Source organism: Baudoinia panamericana (genome assembly GCF_000338955.1).
Source record: "Baudoinia panamericana UAMH 10762 unplaced genomic scaffold BAUCOscaffold_3, whole genome shotgun sequence".
NCBI lineage: Eukaryota > Fungi > Ascomycota > Dothideomycetes > Mycosphaerellales > Teratosphaeriaceae > Baudoinia > Baudoinia panamericana.
Window position 1 is genome coordinate 368,155 of NW_006911259.1, and position 17,609 is coordinate 385,763.

General features: G+C 55.5%; 6 protein-coding genes across 6 annotated transcripts; 4 read left to right on the plus strand and 2 right to left on the minus strand.

Annotated features, from left to right (window-relative positions):
• Positions 1-468: 468 nt before the first annotated feature.
• BAUCODRAFT_31018 (uncharacterized protein) lies at positions 469-5,558 on the plus strand. The gene has a single exon (XM_007675312.1). It carries the CDS (start codon positions 668-670, stop codon positions 5,207-5,209), a length of 4,542 nt encoding a protein of 1,513 aa, XP_007673502.1. The 5' UTR covers positions 469-667; the 3' UTR covers positions 5,210-5,558.
• An 858-nt stretch (positions 5,559-6,416) lies between these two features.
• Positions 6,417-8,978, plus strand: BAUCODRAFT_120043 (uncharacterized protein; the record flags this gene model as incomplete). Its single annotated transcript, XM_007675719.1, has 2 exons — positions 6,417-6,458; positions 6,522-8,978. 2 exons carry the CDS (start codon positions 6,417-6,419, stop codon positions 8,976-8,978), a joined length of 2,499 nt encoding a protein of 832 aa, XP_007673909.1.
• A 676-nt stretch (positions 8,979-9,654) lies between these two features.
• BAUCODRAFT_22092 (uncharacterized protein) lies at positions 9,655-10,597 on the plus strand (the record flags this gene model as incomplete). The annotated part of the gene is made up of 2 exons (XM_007675249.1): positions 9,655-10,192; positions 10,233-10,597. 2 exons carry the CDS (start codon positions 9,655-9,657, stop codon positions 10,595-10,597), a joined length of 903 nt encoding a protein of 300 aa, XP_007673439.1.
• A 170-nt stretch (positions 10,598-10,767) lies between these two features.
• BAUCODRAFT_379481 (uncharacterized protein) lies at positions 10,768-12,493 on the minus strand. The gene has a single exon (XM_007675720.1). It carries the CDS (start codon positions 12,180-12,182, stop codon positions 10,938-10,940), a length of 1,245 nt encoding a protein of 414 aa, XP_007673910.1. The 5' UTR covers positions 12,183-12,493; the 3' UTR covers positions 10,768-10,937.
• Positions 12,494-13,240: 747 nt separating this feature from the next.
• Positions 13,241-15,880, plus strand: BAUCODRAFT_65114 (uncharacterized protein; the record flags this gene model as incomplete). Its single annotated transcript, XM_007675542.1, has 1 exon — positions 13,241-15,880. The coding sequence occupies one exon, from the start codon at positions 13,241-13,243 to the stop codon at positions 15,878-15,880; it is 2,640 nt and encodes an 879-aa protein (XP_007673732.1).
• Positions 15,881-15,953: 73 nt separating this feature from the next.
• BAUCODRAFT_379497 (uncharacterized protein) lies at positions 15,954-17,250 on the minus strand. The gene has a single exon (XM_007675721.1). The coding sequence runs from the start codon at positions 16,825-16,827 to the stop codon at positions 16,027-16,029; it is 801 nt and encodes a 266-aa protein (XP_007673911.1). The 5' UTR covers positions 16,828-17,250; the 3' UTR covers positions 15,954-16,026.
• Between the last annotated feature and the right edge of the window lie 359 nt (positions 17,251-17,609).

Genomic DNA, 17,609 nt, shown 5'->3' on the forward strand with positions numbered 1-17,609 from the left:
ATGTGGCGATGGATGCCGTTCGCTTTGTGAGGTCGCAACCGGGTTATCTCTAGATTGTTGCTATTTGCCGCCCATGAGGTCGTAGCTACGGTTGTAAGGACTTCTCAACTGATTGGGGTGCGAAATTTAACAACTTTAGAAGATTGACTGCAAGACTCAATGCGCTGACGAGTGAGATTTGCTGTCACGTAGAACTGCATTAATAGCTTCGGTGATTTGTTTAGAGAGTACTCACTGATAAGGTTGACACACATTGATAATACACAACCGCCGTTGCTACGATCTTACCTGCCACTCACGTCCGAAGAGGTCGACCGCACTGCTATCTGGCTACTTTGGGGTTGAAAGTCAAACCCAAGCTCACTGTTGGCGATCGTAGCTATGCGTATGGTCTATGCAAGCTCAAAATCGCCCTTCTCCGATTCGGGCTATCCCTGGACAATAACCTTTGACAATGACTCTCACATATATGTCGGAGTTAGCCGGATCAGCTCAGCCACACCAACCTTGCATCAATCTTGGAACAGCCCTACGGCACCAGTGCCGACACGAACCGGTACTCCTGGACGAAGCGCAATCCTGCGTCTCATTTTGTGAAGGAAACATGTCTGTCATTGTACGGCGTGTCGATTGAAAAACAGAGTGCCAATGGTTGCCTCCATCCACGATGCCGCTCCTCAACCGCAGGAGTATGCTGAACTTGCTGACCGTGGCCGACAACGAAGACCTACCGCGGCCTAATAGCACCTCTGGTCTTGATGTTGCCCAGCCTAGTGCTCCCCGGCCAGTCAGTAGCTATGGCTATCCTACCTCTCGATCCTCGCACGACTTACGTGGGGAGACTGTGCCGGACCCTACAAAGCCGGACAGCGACCGGACGAGACGTTTCTCCTTGCTGAAGTTTCGTAACTACAGTGAATCTCACCTCGCGGCGAGGGCGAGGCTGGATGCTGCAAGGCAGGGAAGACCACCTCTGCCGTCGGCAAGTCCGTTGGCCGAGGACGCCACGCCTGCCATTGTTCGAACGGCACCTACCCTTGAGCCCGCGGAGCCTGAGGAAAGTACGATTGATGCTGGAACAGAAAGGAAGTTTCGGCCTTCGTTGTTCCGGCGATCATTGTCAAAGAGCAAGATATCGGACGTACGGGAGCAAAGAAAGTCTGCGGAGCATCACCGAGGGGAGAGGACTAAAAGCTCATCCATGAAGTGGCGTAAGGCACAACGTCAGAGTACGGGAGTCGAGGATCTTGCGCGGCTGTCAAACACGAACAGCAAGGCTGGCTCGGACTCTGCTCCTCCTTCGTATGGTGACGAGTCCAACTCTGCGCTTGCTCTGCCAGTCTCCGATCCCAGGATCTCGGAATCGGATGGGAGCAACGCCAGCTCCGGCGATCAGATCTACGGCCAGACAACGACGACTACACATACAGTATCCACGCATACCACGTTCTTCAAGTTACCGCGTCGTAGCAAGAACCGCAACTCGCTATTTCCACTGCCTGCGAAGCTACCGCTGCCTGAGGAGCAACATCTGACCATAGACACTCCCGCCACGCCACGTGCGTCTACCAGTGCATATTCGACACGATCTTTGCGTGCGCCCGGAGAGCGCCGGTCACCCGGGGGTTTGCTGCAGCGGAGACATACAGAGAACAGTCCAACCAAACAAAGAGCACCGCCTCCTCCGCTGCCGTCGCCTCATGCAGCCTTAGCAAAGAGTGGCGTCTCTTTTGGTGAGCCTGGCATGACTTTGGGACGCAATGAATCTTTACGCTCGCGAGATTCCTCCAACTCTTCGCCACTTCGGCCACCGCAAAGGCTCGGTGTTCGGGATAGAGCATCGACTACCAGCTCCTTTGGACGCGGATCGCAGGACATTGACATGCCGCCACCGCTCACTAGCAGCACGCGTAATTCCACTTCGACCACCGGGCGATCAAGCTTAGGAGGCTTCTTGACCTTGTCACGCTTCCGCCAAGGCTCCAACCCAGAGTCTCCGCGCCACAGCTCGCCTGGTACGAGAAGCAAATCGAATTCATTCGCCATCAGCCGTGAAGCACTCGTTATTCCTGAGCGCGAAGAAGGTGACACGCCCAGCAAGTATCTGGAACGGCTTGAAGCGGCTGTGGCGCGTAGCATGATTGCTGGCATCCTCTCAAAGTCAGCAGACCCGTTCGCACAAGCCGTGCTTAGGAGCTACACGCGACGATTCCCATTCTTTGGCGAGCCCATCGACATGTCTCTGCGAAAGTTCTTATTGGAAGCAGAGTTGCCGAAAGAGACACAGCAAGTCGACAGAGTGATACAGGCGTTCGCTGATCGCTACCACGAATGCAATCCGGGCATCTTCAAGTCGCCTGACCAAGCATACGTGCTTGCTTTCTCGCTCATGATGCTGCACACTGATGCATTCAATAAGAACAACAAGCGCAAGATGCAGAAGCAGGACTACATCAAGAACACATCCGGCCAAAATGTCGCGGATGAGGTTCTTGCGTGCTTCTACGACAACATCTGCTACACTCCGTTCGTGCACTACGAGGAGGAAGTGGACATCAACGGCGAGAGAGTAATGCCTTTCAAGCCGAAGAAGAGCAAGCTCAAGGGAGCCATCATTGAGACCGCAGGTAAGAAGCCAACCGGCCCAGTCGATCCTTACAATCTGCTCGTTGAGCAAAAGCTTGACCATCTTCGGCCACCCGTAAAAGACTGCATTACGTTCGAAGATCCGTATAATTACCGGGCCACTCAGGCCGAACTCAACCCAGAGTATCTGCAGCGTGCCTTCACACACACCGGCATCTTGCAAATCATCTCTGCGCGGTCACGACCTACTGCATACGAAGGTCAGCTTTCCAACAACGCCGCTTCCTCTGCCGAGCCACAAGCAGGTATCATCGACCTCAAGATTACCAAAGTTGGCACGTTGTGGCGTAAGGCCACGAAGAAAAAGAAAACTCGATCGCCGTGGCAGGAGTGGGGCGCCATCTTGACAGGCTCACAGCTCTACTTGTTCCGCAACGCGCACTGGGCAAAGGGGCTACTGGCCCAGTTTAGCGCGCAGCAGAGATACGGGCAGCCGCGGATACCGGTCATCTTCAAGCCGCCTTTGACGGACTTCAAGCCTGACGCGCTAATCAAGACCGACAATGCTGTGGCGCTGACTGACACCACCTATACCAGACACAAGCATGCATTCACCTTCTTCAGAGCCGGTGGACAGGAGGAGGTGTTGCTCGCTGAGAGTGAAAGCGAGCTGCAGGACTGGATTGCGCTGATCAATTATGCTGCAGCATTCAGAGCGGCTGGCGTGCGCATCCGAGGCATGGTAGGCGGCAACGAGGAGGATCTGCGGAGACGTGATGTCCAGAGGCTGAATTCGTCTCAGTCGACGAGATCTCTGCAGACTGCGGGTGGCGATATTGCCGCGGCTAGGGGTGGTTTCAGCCCGCAATTACAACGCCAAGTCATGGCCGCCAGACGACAAATCATGGTGCAGAAGATCGCCGAGACAGAGAAAGAGATTGTGGAAGCTCACAAGCGGCTCGATGACATGATCCGAGATGCTCGTCACTTGCTTGTTTTAGCACCAATTGCTCAGAAGTCGAGAGAAGATGTGCTTCATGCTGCAGCTCGGTCAGATGCCATGATCAAATGGCTAAGGCGCGAGATCTGGCGGATGACGTGCCACCGGGACATCTTGACCATGGATGTGCAGCAAGATGGTGTATCTGCGGCGGAGTTACATGCTCTAACCCACCAGCAAAGTGCCGTGTCGGAGTCGGCAAGGAAGAATCGACAAGCCGCACTGGTTCGTATGGAGTCGAAGGCAATTACAGAGGCCGCCCAGAGCCCGCCTTTGAGCCCGACGTCACCTGCAAGGAGCAGCCGGAAGAGCACCCGACAATCGACTGGCGGCTCGATGGACACATTTGCCAATAACGATGTCTTCATCACACCGCCCGAATCTGCCACGGAGCAGAAGGCAGCCGACCCGTACCGTTTACCGCCATTGCAGCTCGACATGCAAGCCCGCAATGAGCATCGCGCTTCTGTGACCAGCACACTACTCAGCGTCTCTTCACCAGCTAACCGCAGCTTATCCCAGGCATCATCGGTGTCCAGCGTCAGTCGGCTCGACCGATACGAATCTGAGCGCCGATCGGAGACCTCAGCGCAGAAAGCTGGATTCACGCCGATCGCAACACCCAGCATCGAGGAGCGTGAGGTGGAGATGCTCGCGAGGAGCAGCATTACGCCAGATACTGCCGTGCCGAGTGCACCGGCAGCTCTCAACCTTGACGGCACACCTCCGTCCGCCACTTCAGAGCATAAGCACAAGGGTGTCCGTCGGAGCCTGCAAAAGACGCTCCGAGACCCTCATCATCCTGCCAGCACGCACAAGCACCACCGTCGCGGTAAGGACAGTGACGGTACAGTGCGCTCTGCCAGCGGCGAGCTAGAAGAGGTGCAAGAGGGCACGCCTGGCTTGCAGCGTGAGAAGGGCCGCTTTATCCTCCACGGCAAACAAGCTTCTGTCATCCAATTCGGCGACGAGTGGCCAAACGAGCGTATGCGGTTGCGGAGGGAGCAGTGGCGTCAGAATAGCGGATCACCGAAGGAAGAGCTCACGCCACGTCAAGCTAATACTGCGGTCACGACACCTACTACTGACACCCCGTCGACTGCGAGAGAGGGGCTTGATTTTGGCGAGGATGTGAGCGATGACGGTACCAGTAGCCTGTCTACGGCGCCCTCCTACACCTTTAGGGAAGATGCGGAGGCGGCTGAGGCTTATGCTACCTCCGCCAGTCCGGAACAACTTTCGTCGACCGACTCGCTTGCTGAACCCATCACACCATTCGATCTTGCGAAGTTCGAGTCGGTGGTGGGAAATCGACAGACGATCATTGGGCCTCGTTCAGGCGCTTCGTCGAGTCTGATAAAGGGTGAGGATGGGATGGTGGAATCGGATGTCGATGACTACTCGCTTGGATCTAAGGACAATAGGCGCACCGTCATTGGACCTCCTCCTCCTCCGCTTGCAAGGGCACAGACTAGCGTGCGAGCACCCGCAGCGGAAGAACTGTCTGCAGAGAGCGGCGCGAAGGTGGAGGAGAATACTGAGGACGACTCGATGATATCGGCACCTGTTGGCGACGACCAGTTGCGGCGACGTAGCTACCAAGCACCGGCTGTCCATGCTTAGGAACTGTGTGTGATAGTGTGTGAGAATATCTTGGAGGACAGGTCATGTTGTAGCCTTAAATATTTGCAGGCATACCCGTCACTTCCTTATTATCGTTTCGCTTCGCAAAGCACCCCGACGACCCAATTACAGCAGGGCACAACGTACGAGGCAGTTTCAGCAGCCGAGGCGAATCGCTCGTGCACAGCGCCTCGGCCGCTGGGAAGGACCCTGGAGTGTTGGCGCCGCTTGAGGCGTAAGCTTGTGTGATGCATGGACCATACTCTAGCAACAGTATGAACTCCACGGGAAGGAGATGTAAAGTAGTACTCGTGTGTAGAAGCAACATTAATAGTACTGAGCGTTGAACGCGAGTCGCAGTGGTAACGGTCGTTACGTCTCGGGTTCGAGACGCACAACGTGCGGTCTGGAAGTCGATCGTGTCTGCCATAATAAGCTCGAGGCCCGAAGCGGTGTCTGTAAGCGCAGACACATGGTTCGTGTGGCTGACTGAGATGCTTTTGCACGATCAGCTTGGCAACGGGGCGTCCGAGGGGTCACTCGATACGGGATCGGTAGACACAATCACAAAGGATGCCAGAATAGAATCATCTACTCTTCATATCGTGTGGTCGGATAATTATGTGAATGTTTCACCACAATGACACGTTAGAGAGCAGAAACAGGTCCACCGTGTGAACGTGCCGGCCATGCATGTCTCCGCATTGAACCGCGTTTCACGTGCAGGTGTCCGTGCTACCCCTAGACTTCACAAATGGGGTCTGATGCGCGCACGGAGCCATGACCTAGCGAAGGGCCAGAAGGGTGCAATAAAATCTCCAGCAACTCATATGAAGCCGAGAATCAAGGGCGGTTATAGGGATCGCGGCGTATAATTTTCTTGGGTCGTTGCACGGCGAGCATAATCACAGCCTCCCAGTGCGACAACAATCATGCCTCTGACTTGCTTATACCGAGAGCCTGCAGGCGGAGAGCACTAAGGGCATCTTCTCAGCAAGCCCGTCTCACCGCAGTTGCGGAGTGTGAAGGAGCAGGAGCAGCCTGTATCACTTGCGTCTTACCCGCATCCTGCAGCCTCGTTTCACGTTTCACGTCTCAGGTTGAGCTGAGCTTCGACGATCACTTCCCGGAGACGTTGGTCGTTCAAAGCCGAGCAAAAACTCCATACTATTGTTATTGTGCGTCACGTAGAGAGGGATCGGGAGCCATGGCGAAGGCACGCAAGTTTACCTTTGATCTCCCGCGGTTGGTATGTCACACCGGCCGAGAGAGGGATCGCTAAACTTTGCCACTCGGCTGATATATGTGACAGAAGCTGGGCTCTTCCAAAGCCGACACCAAGGCCATTCAAGACCACCTATCGTTCCAACTAGAGTCTCCGCCTCCCACACCGAAGAGCGTTCGGCCACCGCTATCACCACACGTGGATGTCGAGCTACGGCAGGCCTGTGCTTACGTGCTGCAAAACTTCCGTCCATCGCACATTGTCTCCGAGGAGCAATACGGTAGCCACCACAAACAGCAGCTGGACTATGCTACGATCAAAGAGGCCTCCCCACCGGCGCTCAGCAACGGGACCACCAAGTCGCAAGGGCTGTCACTAGCCGGTGGGCAAAGTGCGAGCAAGCGCAAGTCGTTCAGCGGACTGCAGCTGAGCTCTAGGTTAGATTCTGTACGCAGGAGGGATGAACAGGGGCGAGAGGATGCGGCGAACAACGCGACACTACGTGCTGAAGAGCTCATGGCAACCCCATCCAAGGCAATGTCAGATATTCGGCAAAGAGCTGACTCACACCTACGGTCCGTCTCAGGCCCTGTAAGGAGTGCTATGCTACCGCCGAAGATCGACGTACTGGAGAGGCCAAAGACAGCACCGCGGACAGACTCAGTGGACACGTATGATTCTACGCCGCAGACGGACGGGACGGACTACCAATGGTCAGAGAAGGCATCAACCGCCATGACTTCTGCTGCCGTGACGCCTGCGAGAAGTTCTAAAAGAGCCTCAACGCAGGCGCTACTGTCAGGTGTTGGAGTCAGCACCTTGCCAACGGCGGAAGCGTCTCACCTGGACCGCATGCGGTACGAAATAATGATGCACAAGGCGGCGCAAGAGGAGCGTTCAGAGCATGCTAAACGGGAAGCGGGTGGCTTGACGAGGAGTGCTAGGGCGGACACCATTTCGTCGACGCAATTGTCGACACAACTAGAGATCCCGGATACAGTCAAAGTACTGGCGCGGAAACCTGTGCCTACGTCACGTGCCGCACGTCAGCCTCACCAAGCTTGGCCGGACAGTCGTCACGAGAGCAAAGCGATTGCCGAAATGCGATCACCGAGTGAAGCTGGAGAGGCAGCCATGCCTGATCGCAACCAAGGACCATTCCCTCAGAGATCTGACAGCTTGCGGCGTCAGCCACTGGAACGTGCGGCGAGCCGTACGCGGAGCAGAGGGAGAAGCATCACTCAGTCAATGAAAGACTTTGTAAGGCCTGGCTCATCAAAAGGAATTCGTGACGCAGAAGTGTCACCACGGCCCCGGAGCCGCTCTCGCAGCGTAACGCGCAGATTCATCGAATACGTCAAGCCGGGGGCTGCACTGAGTAGCAGGAAGTCAAGCCTCGACAAAGGTCGCACGTCGGTCGACTCGTATCGGTCCGCTGCCTCTCATCTGGCGCCGTCGGAAGACTCTTCGCACAGCAGGTGGCGGAGGCGGCAGGTCTCGCACCGCAAGAATGAAGATAGCAGCACCCTCGACGACAGTAGACCTGGCACATCTGGATCTACATCTGAACGCGGTCGCTCAAATGTCCGGCTTTCTCCGTCGTCTCAAAAGCTTCGACCAGCTATCAACCTTAACCGCGAGCTTCCGCCTTTGCCAGGTTTAGATCAGTGGAAGGCAGATGAGACCGAAGATTCTGCTGCAAGTTACGACGCCCAGCCTAGCAAAATGGCCGTCAAACCCATGGTGGGAGTCTCCGACGAAACTATTACCGTACTTTCGGAGCAAGAACCATCGACCGAAGAATTAGGACCTGCCACTGCTGAGAGTGGTGCTGTCCTAGCCGCCCGTATGGGCATGCCCGCGCCCGCCTTGTTAGACACGCCCTTCGCGGAGCATATATACGTGCTTCCGCAGCCCACTGCAGCACCTCCACGACCGCCAACCGAGACGGAGACACCGATCACGAGCGCCAACTTTACTTCTATCAGCGACTTTGACTTCGAGCACTATACTCCGTCCGACAGCTCGCCGGTCACACCGGACATCACATCAGAACGGATCCGCAGCACAAGCATAAACACACCGTATACGCCAGATCTATCCGGACCGACTCGAGAGGCGGAGAGTCCCGCATCTGTCACTCTCGGCAAGGCAACGCTCATCAACTACTCCCGCGTCGCGGGCGGCCCCACCACCGGCCTGAGCCGCGCAGTCAGCGAAGCCGGTCACGTTGCAAAGCCCATCGAGCATACTCCCAGCCTGCACTCCCGGACCACGAGCGAATCTCTCAACTTCTCACGTAAACCTAGCTCGGATGGCTATAATAGAATGTACGATTCGCGGCACCAGAATATCGTGGAAATTCCAACCTCCCCGCAGACGGCGCCTCCAGCGCCGCGGGGCGGTCGTTTGGCGAAGACGAAGTGGTGGCAGAAGCGGGAGAAGAAGGCGCAGAATTGGATGGATCATGTTGTTAAGTCCGGGTCTAAGAGTGGTGTGCTGCTTACGGATGAGGTGGCTGGGACGCCTATTGTGCGATATTGATTGACGCACGCTCGTTCCAATTTGGTGCATTCTGTGCTACGGTTTGGGTTGAACTTTTGGCGATATACCCTGCGTGTTCTCTGAGCGCTCATTCGAGACGCGGCGCGCTTGTACTGATAGTTGTGGTGGTTCATGATCCTTGATGGCGGGCCAGGAAGAGTCTGTAAGAAGAGCACGAATGCACCGCATTGTCGGAAGAGATCTCGATTGCGAGAGCGTGGTTCAGACACAGGCTTTTTAATGATGCCTGACTGTCACTCGAGCCTTACCATAGTTGGCTCAGTGCATCAAAAGTCATGGTTGCCCTAGGGTCTTCCGCTTTGAGAAGGCACGAAGCGCAATTGATTCTACACACGCCGCACCTTTGGCCAGCTCAAGCGGCAAGTGTATCCTCAATGAATAAGTTCGACCTTCCCACCATTTCATAGTCCGTCACCCGACTTACAAGCGTAGCAAGCGCGCCTGGAGGCCGACACGAGCTCAGTGTCTCACCTGCCTATGGCAACAACACATGCTCGAATGATCCACATAAGAACGGCTCCCCTGGCCGTCACGAATCATCCCCGTGGGACGGATCAGATGAGTCCAACTCAGTCTGTTCTATCACTTTTCTATCAATGCAAACCCCATTACTACCACAACAACATCTGCTCACCCAGCCACCAAATAGGCCACCATGTGCAAAACTTGGAACATAGTGTACGCCTGCAAGCACACAGTCCAGATCCGCCTCAGCACATGCGGTGGCAGCTTTACCACACAATCAAGGAAAGCCAGTCCGCCTAAGTCGGCTTGTCACAGTGGGCCACTGCTCGCTCTCCACCCAATTCAGGCATGCGGACCCTGCCAACTGACGAATGTTCAGAACAGCCTGTACGCGAAAGTCGAAGCCTTGCAAGCTGTCAGCCTTGATGCAAACTCTTGGAGTGCACCGCCGAATCCGGAGCTTGAGGCAGCGGAGGAAGAGTACCGTGACAGATGCTTTGCCATCTCTCGCAACTACCCGAGTCAGCGCTACGAGAAGTACGCTCGTCCGGAGAAAAGGCGAGTTGGGACTCGTGGCGGTTATAGCTTGTTACGTTGCGAAGTTCGGCCGGAGGATATTCCCGAGCATTACAGGACCGAACAAGCTGGGTGGGATGGCAGTTGGGGTAGCGGCTGGAAGACCATGGAGGAGGATTTGGCGGAGACGGAGGCTGAGAAACCCTCCGGAGGTACGTGAGTACGAGGCCTCGATGGCTGCAACGACGCAAGCTTGGTTTGGCAGCGAATTGGACGATGAGATGCCTGTTGATCCGCCTGAGTCTTCTTGTGGCGAGCGGGCACCCATCGGAAGTGTCGAACAACCCGTCGAGTCGCCATTGGTACCGGCAGTCAAGTGCTTGGCGGTGGAACGCCAGTCATCCTATCTGGAAGTCTGCGCCAGGAGAACACACGAGGCTGAGAATACCCTCCTCTCTGCTATACATGTTCCCGAGAACAATCTCAGCGTGCGGCAAGGTCCAGATTGTCGGCGGCGGTTGAAGCTGCTCAGCTTCCGAACCCGAAGTTGGAGTGAGTTTCGCGGAGCAGAGAACGACCGTCAGTGCGTTCGGCATTGGATGGCGTTCGGCACATAGGCGATATGTTCCTGAGCTTGTAGGTTATCGGAGTGTCCTGCGAGGATCCTAAGGAGTTCTTCATAAGGTAGGGTGGCTATCTCTTTCGAGCCTGATTTACCATGAATTCAGCGTTCTTTAGGATTACTCGGCCGTGTCGCTACATTTTGGTCCGAAGCTTCTACGGGAATGCATCCCGGCGTATACAGATATTGCATCATTCATCATTCCGTGCACGTGCGGCCCACTTGGACGCCACCCATGCACCGCTTAGCCTCATCCATCCATTATCATTCCCCATACGCCGTTCGCTATGCCCGCTAAAGGTGAAGTCACGTCAAGTGTACCGCGACAGGCCATTCTAAAACCCGCCGTTCTCGCTCAACAAGCTATCCTCCCCACCGAGACCACCGAACCCGCCTCTCCCGCCCCTCACGCCGAACGAGGTGTTCCGGTTCTTGCTTTCGCGGTCGCGAGAAACGATGTGGAATTTGCTGCCCATACTCTGCGCCTCGGCCACGGAACGTGAGAGTGCTGCGAGCAGTGCCGTGAGGTGGACGTCTTGGCGCTCTTTGATACCGGCCGATTGTAGCGTTGTTGATGGATCGGGGGCTGTTATTGCCTCGGTTGTCCAGCCGTTTACGGTTGGGGGTGCAAGTACGGGTGCTGGTGGTGCGAGGAGTGGGATCCGTGAGAGCATGGAGTTTACGCTGCGGAGTAGGACGTGGTTAGTGGTGTCGGGTGGCGGTTGGCTCGAGGAAGCGTCTGTGAGGTAGCTTGACGGTAGCGTCTCCAGGTATGAGCGGATGAGGTTGATGCGCTGGTTGAGCATCCTGATGGCGTTCACTTTGGCAGTGAGCGATGCGATGAGCTCGTCGTCTTCCGGTGACAACACGCTCTCACTGGCAGCCTCCTCGTCCTTCTCCTTAGCCTTGCCTTTCCCCTTGACCTTCTCCTTCTTGCTGGACTCTGCTGCCGGCACCGGCTCAACCTTCGTCACCGCCGAAGCAGTAGCACCTGCCTTGGCCACCGTATCCACGCCAATCATCTCCGCCTCGCCCGTCTCCACCTCGAAGCTCAGCTCCCGGAACTTAACCTGTGATTGCTCGCCTTCCGTCACCGACTCATACAGACTGATTGGCAACTTGCCGCCCTGTAACTGATCCACCAGCTCCGCGTGGAAGAGCAAAAGCATCATGCTGTCGCTGCCATTGATCTCCGCAACCTGCTTCAACAGCGGCAAATGGACGTCTTGCGGACCTGCTACCGGACCAAGCGTGAACATGGCTACGAGATCGAGTGCCGGCGCTTTGTGCACCTCCTTATATGACTCCAGCCTGTCCTTGAACCATTCGCCGTCCAGCAGGACATTCCCGCTGACTTCCTGTAGCTTGCACTCGAAGGCATGCTCGAGTGTGTATTGCCGCCCACTTTGTTGGCCAATGATTGCACCGATGATCGGGCCTTGCTGTTCACGCAGTGTGTGGCGGGTGATATAGTCGGAGATGGTGAGGAGCACGAGGGGATGCAGTTGGACTGAGAGCGAAGTGTCGAGTGCCTTGCCGGTGATGACGAGCGGGTTTGCCGTTGCTTCTTTGCCCGCCATGGTGGAGGCGTCCTTCGGAGTTCCTTACTTGCTTGGAGTGCGGTAAAGTAACAGTCCTTCCGGAGTAATGCTCAAGCAATGATCATTGAACGTGCGGGACATATGAAAGCTTGGACCATGTAGTTGCAGTTAAGGCAGTAAGGCGCGATCAAGCCTTCATTCACCTTCGGAGCTGTCTCCGAAGGCACCACCTGCGAGGGCCAACATAAATTTCTATGAAGTACCACTCCCAAGCGGATAAACGGAATGCAGTCCGTTTGAACAGATGGTGGCATTCATACTGTGTGCGCCTATTGCGCGTATTGTAGTGTGGTATTAGCCACCTGACGCCCGCCATGCATGCACGGATGATATGCAGCAGTTACGTGCTAGCGCCTTGAGGGTCCACGACGATGATGATCACCTGTCGCGTACCCGAACCCATTAAACTCCTGCCGGCGTCAGCTTAAGAAAAGCTCCTTACCCTTGGACGTGTGGTTTTCTTGACGGTGCTGATCATGAGGATGGGCGGCAACTTGCTCCATCGCTGCGGTTGCTCGGGTGATTTCAGGCATTCCTCTTGCCTCAGGTGACAGTACGGGCATGGACTTGGTGAGTTGCTGTTCCTCTAGGAGCGCGGGGACTCCAGTCACAGTGGAAAGACGGGAACAGTCATATCAGCTGCCTCACTTCCTGTGCTGCCTGAGTCGCTCAGCTTTGCAAGCACAATCAGAGCATCAATTCGTTGTTCAGAGTTTGCTCCTTCCTTGTCCACCAAAACATGGGATCGGTCACCCCTTCCTTCAGTCACAGTAGCTTACCACCTTGTCTGCAGCTAATTGAGCACTTTCAACCGTGTGTCCAGGATGTCGCAATCTGTAGCATCCACCCGCTCCTATCGCAGCGTGGCATCCAACAATGACGACCAAGAAGACGATGTGGTGGGCGAACGGGAAGTGGAAGCGATCAGAAATGCCTACCTGAACGCTAGCCACACCCAAACAACACCGGTGCCGCCAGTAGACATACGAGGACGCATAGCATCATCGAGGACATCAGAATTGGACCTCAGGTCTCGCATGCCGTCACGGCTCATTGTTCCAGACGAGAACACAGGACTGCTAGCACAGATAGATGGACTAGCAAGCGGCTACAGAACGCTGCCCGCGAGCATCCCGAACACGCCGCGCTACCCGCTTAGCAGGCAGCATAGCCAGGTGAACACGGGACGCTTGAGAGCCGTAAGCCGGCGTGCATCATTCGGCGGACGTCTTGCAAGAGCGCTGGGTACAGATGCAAACCAGATTGAACCGAATGACGTGGAGTCAACGAAGCAGTCTTCTTATTTCGACGATCGGGTGTGGTACGATCAGTTCACTTCGACCGATTGGGTACACGACAGCATCGCGGACGCTTTTCGCGTGAAAGAGCTCAGAAGCCGGAAGGATTTCAGGGGCAGGGTGCGGGCATTATTCGACGCCGGACAAGGCTGGATCATAGTCGCAATTATTGGCGTGATCACGGCCGGCTTTGCGTATGTCATCGACGTTACGGAAGCCGGTCTGTTCGACTACAAGTCTGGATATTGCACAAGGCGCTGGTACTACAGTAAGAGAAGGTGCTGCACTGGCGCCAGTATATGCGACGATTGGGCACGTTGGTCGGATCTTCTGCACATACAAGGCGACAGTAAGATGTGGACGGACTTCGTGGCGTACATTATCTGGGTGGTTGTGCTAGCCACTCTGGGGTGTGTCGTTACATTGCAAACGAAGACGGTCGTCTCCTCTGCCATCTCACTTTCTACGCTAGATGAAAATCTGGGCGCCGACCGTCACCACTCCTCCAAGGATGACACGGAAGGCCGCAGAGCAAGCATGAGCCCAACCCGGAGATTCGAGGAGGCTGCCCAACGACCGCCCGTCATCTACTATCCGGCGGCCGGCAGTGGAGTCGCCGAAGTCAAGGTCATACTGTCCGGCTTTGTCCTGCACGGCTACCTCGGTCTCAGAACGCTTATTGCAAAGACCATCGGCCTGATACTGAGTGTCGCATCTGGTCTGTCGATTGGCAAAGAGGGCCCGTACGTGCACATTGCGACCTGCATCGGCAACATCGCCTGTCGTCTGTTCGCAAAGTATCGCACTAACGATGGCAAACGACGCGAAGTACTCTCAGCCTCTGCAGCAGCAGGAGTCGCTGTGGCCTTCGGAGCGCCCATTGGAGGCGTGCTGTTCAGCTTGGAAGAAGTTTCATACTATTTCCCACCGAAAACATTGTTTCGGACCTTCTTCTGTTGCATCGCCGCCGCACTTTCCCTGAAGTTTTTCAACCCGTATGGCACTCAGAAGATTGTACTCTTCCAGGTGCGCTACCTGAGCGACTGGCGCTTCTTCGAGCTGATCGTCTTCGCACTTCTCGGCATGCTTGGTGGCGCGACCGGAGCGCTGTTCATCAAAGCGTCTCGCTTCTGGGCGCAGACATTCCGGAAGATCACCGTCATCAAGAAATACCCCATCGTCGAAGTAGTACTAGTGTCAATCATCACTGGATTGGTCAGCTACTGGAATCGGTATACGCGCTTACCGGTGGCCGAGCTGCTCTTCGAGCTTGCTGCACCTTGCGATGCTTTCACCAGCAGCGGGACCGGATTATGCCCAACACAGGATCGCATACCCAGCATCATTTGGTATCTATGCGTCGCATTCGTGATCAAGGCTGCGCTTACTGTCGTCACTTTCGGTGTCAAAGTTCCAGCAGGCATATATGTCCCGTCCATGGTCATAGGCGGCTTGCTGGGAAGAATAATTGGTCATTGTGTCCAGTACTTGACACTCCGGTATCCAGACTTCGGCCTCTTTGCAGGCTGTCCAGCGGACGGCAACCCTGAAGGCTGCGTGGTACCTGGCGTTTACGCGTTGGTGGCCGCTGGCGCCACCATGTGCGGTGTCACTCGGCTTTCGGTAACGCTGGCCGTTATTCTGTTTGAGTTGACTGGCAGCTTAGAGCACGTGTTGCCCTTCTCACTAGGCGTTCTCATCGCGAAGTGGACGGCTGACGCTTTGGAACCCTTGAGCATCTACGACCTCCTGACCGACATGAATGCATACCCTTACCTCGACGCAAAGGCACGCCCGGTGTTCACGTCCGAGCTGGGCGATATCACAGATCCACCCCGACGGAATCGGTTCGTGGACATTACGACCTCGCCTCTTGTGCCCGCCACTCAGTTGCGGATGAAGCTGCAGTACCTGCACATGGCCGGTGAGCTAGACGGAGGCCTTCCAGTCCTCCGAGATGGCATCTTGGTGGGCATGATACCCGCTCCCGACCTGGAATACGCGCTCGACCGCCTCGAAAGCGACGATAACAAGCTGTGTCTCATGAGTCCTCGAGATAGTCCACAAGACCAGTGGTCTGGACAGGAGAGCAGCGTCGCTGAATCCAGGCATGATCCTTTTGGCCCGGATGGTGCGAGTGACCGTCAACACGCGCCGGCGGATGAGCACGACCTGACAGACTTCACGCCCTTTATCGATCCCGCTCCCGTGGCTTTGGACATTACGAGTCCTATGGATCTGGTGTTCGAGTGCTTTGTCAAGCTTGGGTTGCGGTATATCTGCGTGCTTAGGGAGGGCAAGTACGCAGGGATGGTTCATAAGAAGCAGTTTGTTCGGTTTGTGAAGGAGGAGCATGAGAAAGAGCGGAAGTATAAGTAGACCCCATGGGAATGTGTTTATGATGATGCAAGAAGTTCGGTCTGAAGCGTTCAAGCGTGTCCCACCATGGACTGGGTGGCATAACAACAGTATTTGACATTACAGTTTTACCTAGTTAAATGGTCTTGCTCAAGGCTACTAACAACTTACAACCACTGCTTCGTGCCGAAATGACTCACAAACGCTCCTCCCATCGTCTCAACCGTCGCCTTATCAACCACCTGCATGACCATCTGAACGCTCTCAGCCGGCTGCATCGGACCTTTAAAGTCCGGCGCGTACGCGCTGAACATTGCAAACATCGCTTGAGCGCCAGCCATGTCTTGCTCAGTCGGAGGCTCGTCGCTCGTGGCAACAACTCCCGGACTAATGGACATGAAGAGGATGCCTTCGGCCTTGCCGGCAGCGGCGTTGTATTTCGCCACGAGCTCGTTGGTACCGGCTTTGGAGACGGCATATGGGCCTGCTATGGGGATGGTGAAGTGGTTGGTGAAGTCCAAGTCGGCCATACCGGTGGAGATGGTGATGACTTTCTTTTGCTGGCCCTTTCGGATAAGAGGCAGGAAGGCGCTGATGGTGTGCGCTACCCCGACGACGTTGATCTTGAAGGAGGTAAGTAGGTCTTCCTCCAGTGCCTCGGGCGTGATGTCTGGCAGGCTTGACCATGCGCTCTGTTTCGACACATAGCCGGCATTGTTGATCAACACGTCAAGGGAGCCGCCTGTGATCTTCGCCGTCTCCTCGGCGGCTAGCTGAAGGGCTTTGATGTCGGTGATGTCCGCTGCGAAGACGTGGACGTTGTTGATGCCGTCTGTGGCCAGCTTCTCCTTGGTTTTAGCAACGTCGCGCGCGAGCCCGATCACGGTGTTGCCAGGGATTGCCGCCAGGTGGACGAGGAAAGCGTATCCCAGGCCGCGGTTGCTACCGGTGACTACGTACGAGGGCATGTTGTCCTGGGGCGGCCGCGATGATAGGCTCTGCGGGGAGCGAAGGGTAAAGATGGAGGGTAGGAGACACTCAGCTGTATGCTATGAGACTGAAATCACATATGATACATATATTGAGATTTAAGTAGCATCATGTTGCTTACTCGATGGTAATTCGAGTCTCCGACCGGAGGCGGCTTATGCGATCGTGGCATTGCTATCGTGGCATGACACATGCACTTGGGTATTCCATGGTGGTGATGGCCCGAAATGACATTATTGATCAACCTCGTAGACGCCACGAATGTGGAATCTGTTCCGCAACGCAGCCTTCTTCATAAGAGATGACAAATGTCGTCGCTGCATGACAGGCAAGTCGCATACCGCAACGACTATGCTTGCAGAAGCTAAGATGCGGATGACACGGTAAGGTTGCTTTGTTGTCTCGCGGAACCTCCTTGCAGGTGAGACCGAGGTGTTTCCCAGCCTAAGCGATTCTCTGTGTTGAGGCTGCCACGACCAGGGCGCTTTGGCAACGTGGAGGAGGTCGGAGGCTGAATCGGCTTACGGACTGGTCGAGCAGCATCGCCCGCAACCATATGAATTGCATCTTGGCAGCCTTACGGCGTTACTTATTGCTTGGCAAAGATGGATGGCAAGCTGGCTCGATAGTCCTCTCATCAGCGAACATTGTCACAGTGTCGGTGTAGCACACAGTGAGCAATCTCTTGACCAGATGTGGCAGTATCGCAAACCAGTAAACGGTACTAGGCTCATCATGTGGTACTTGGCGTTCGGCGTTA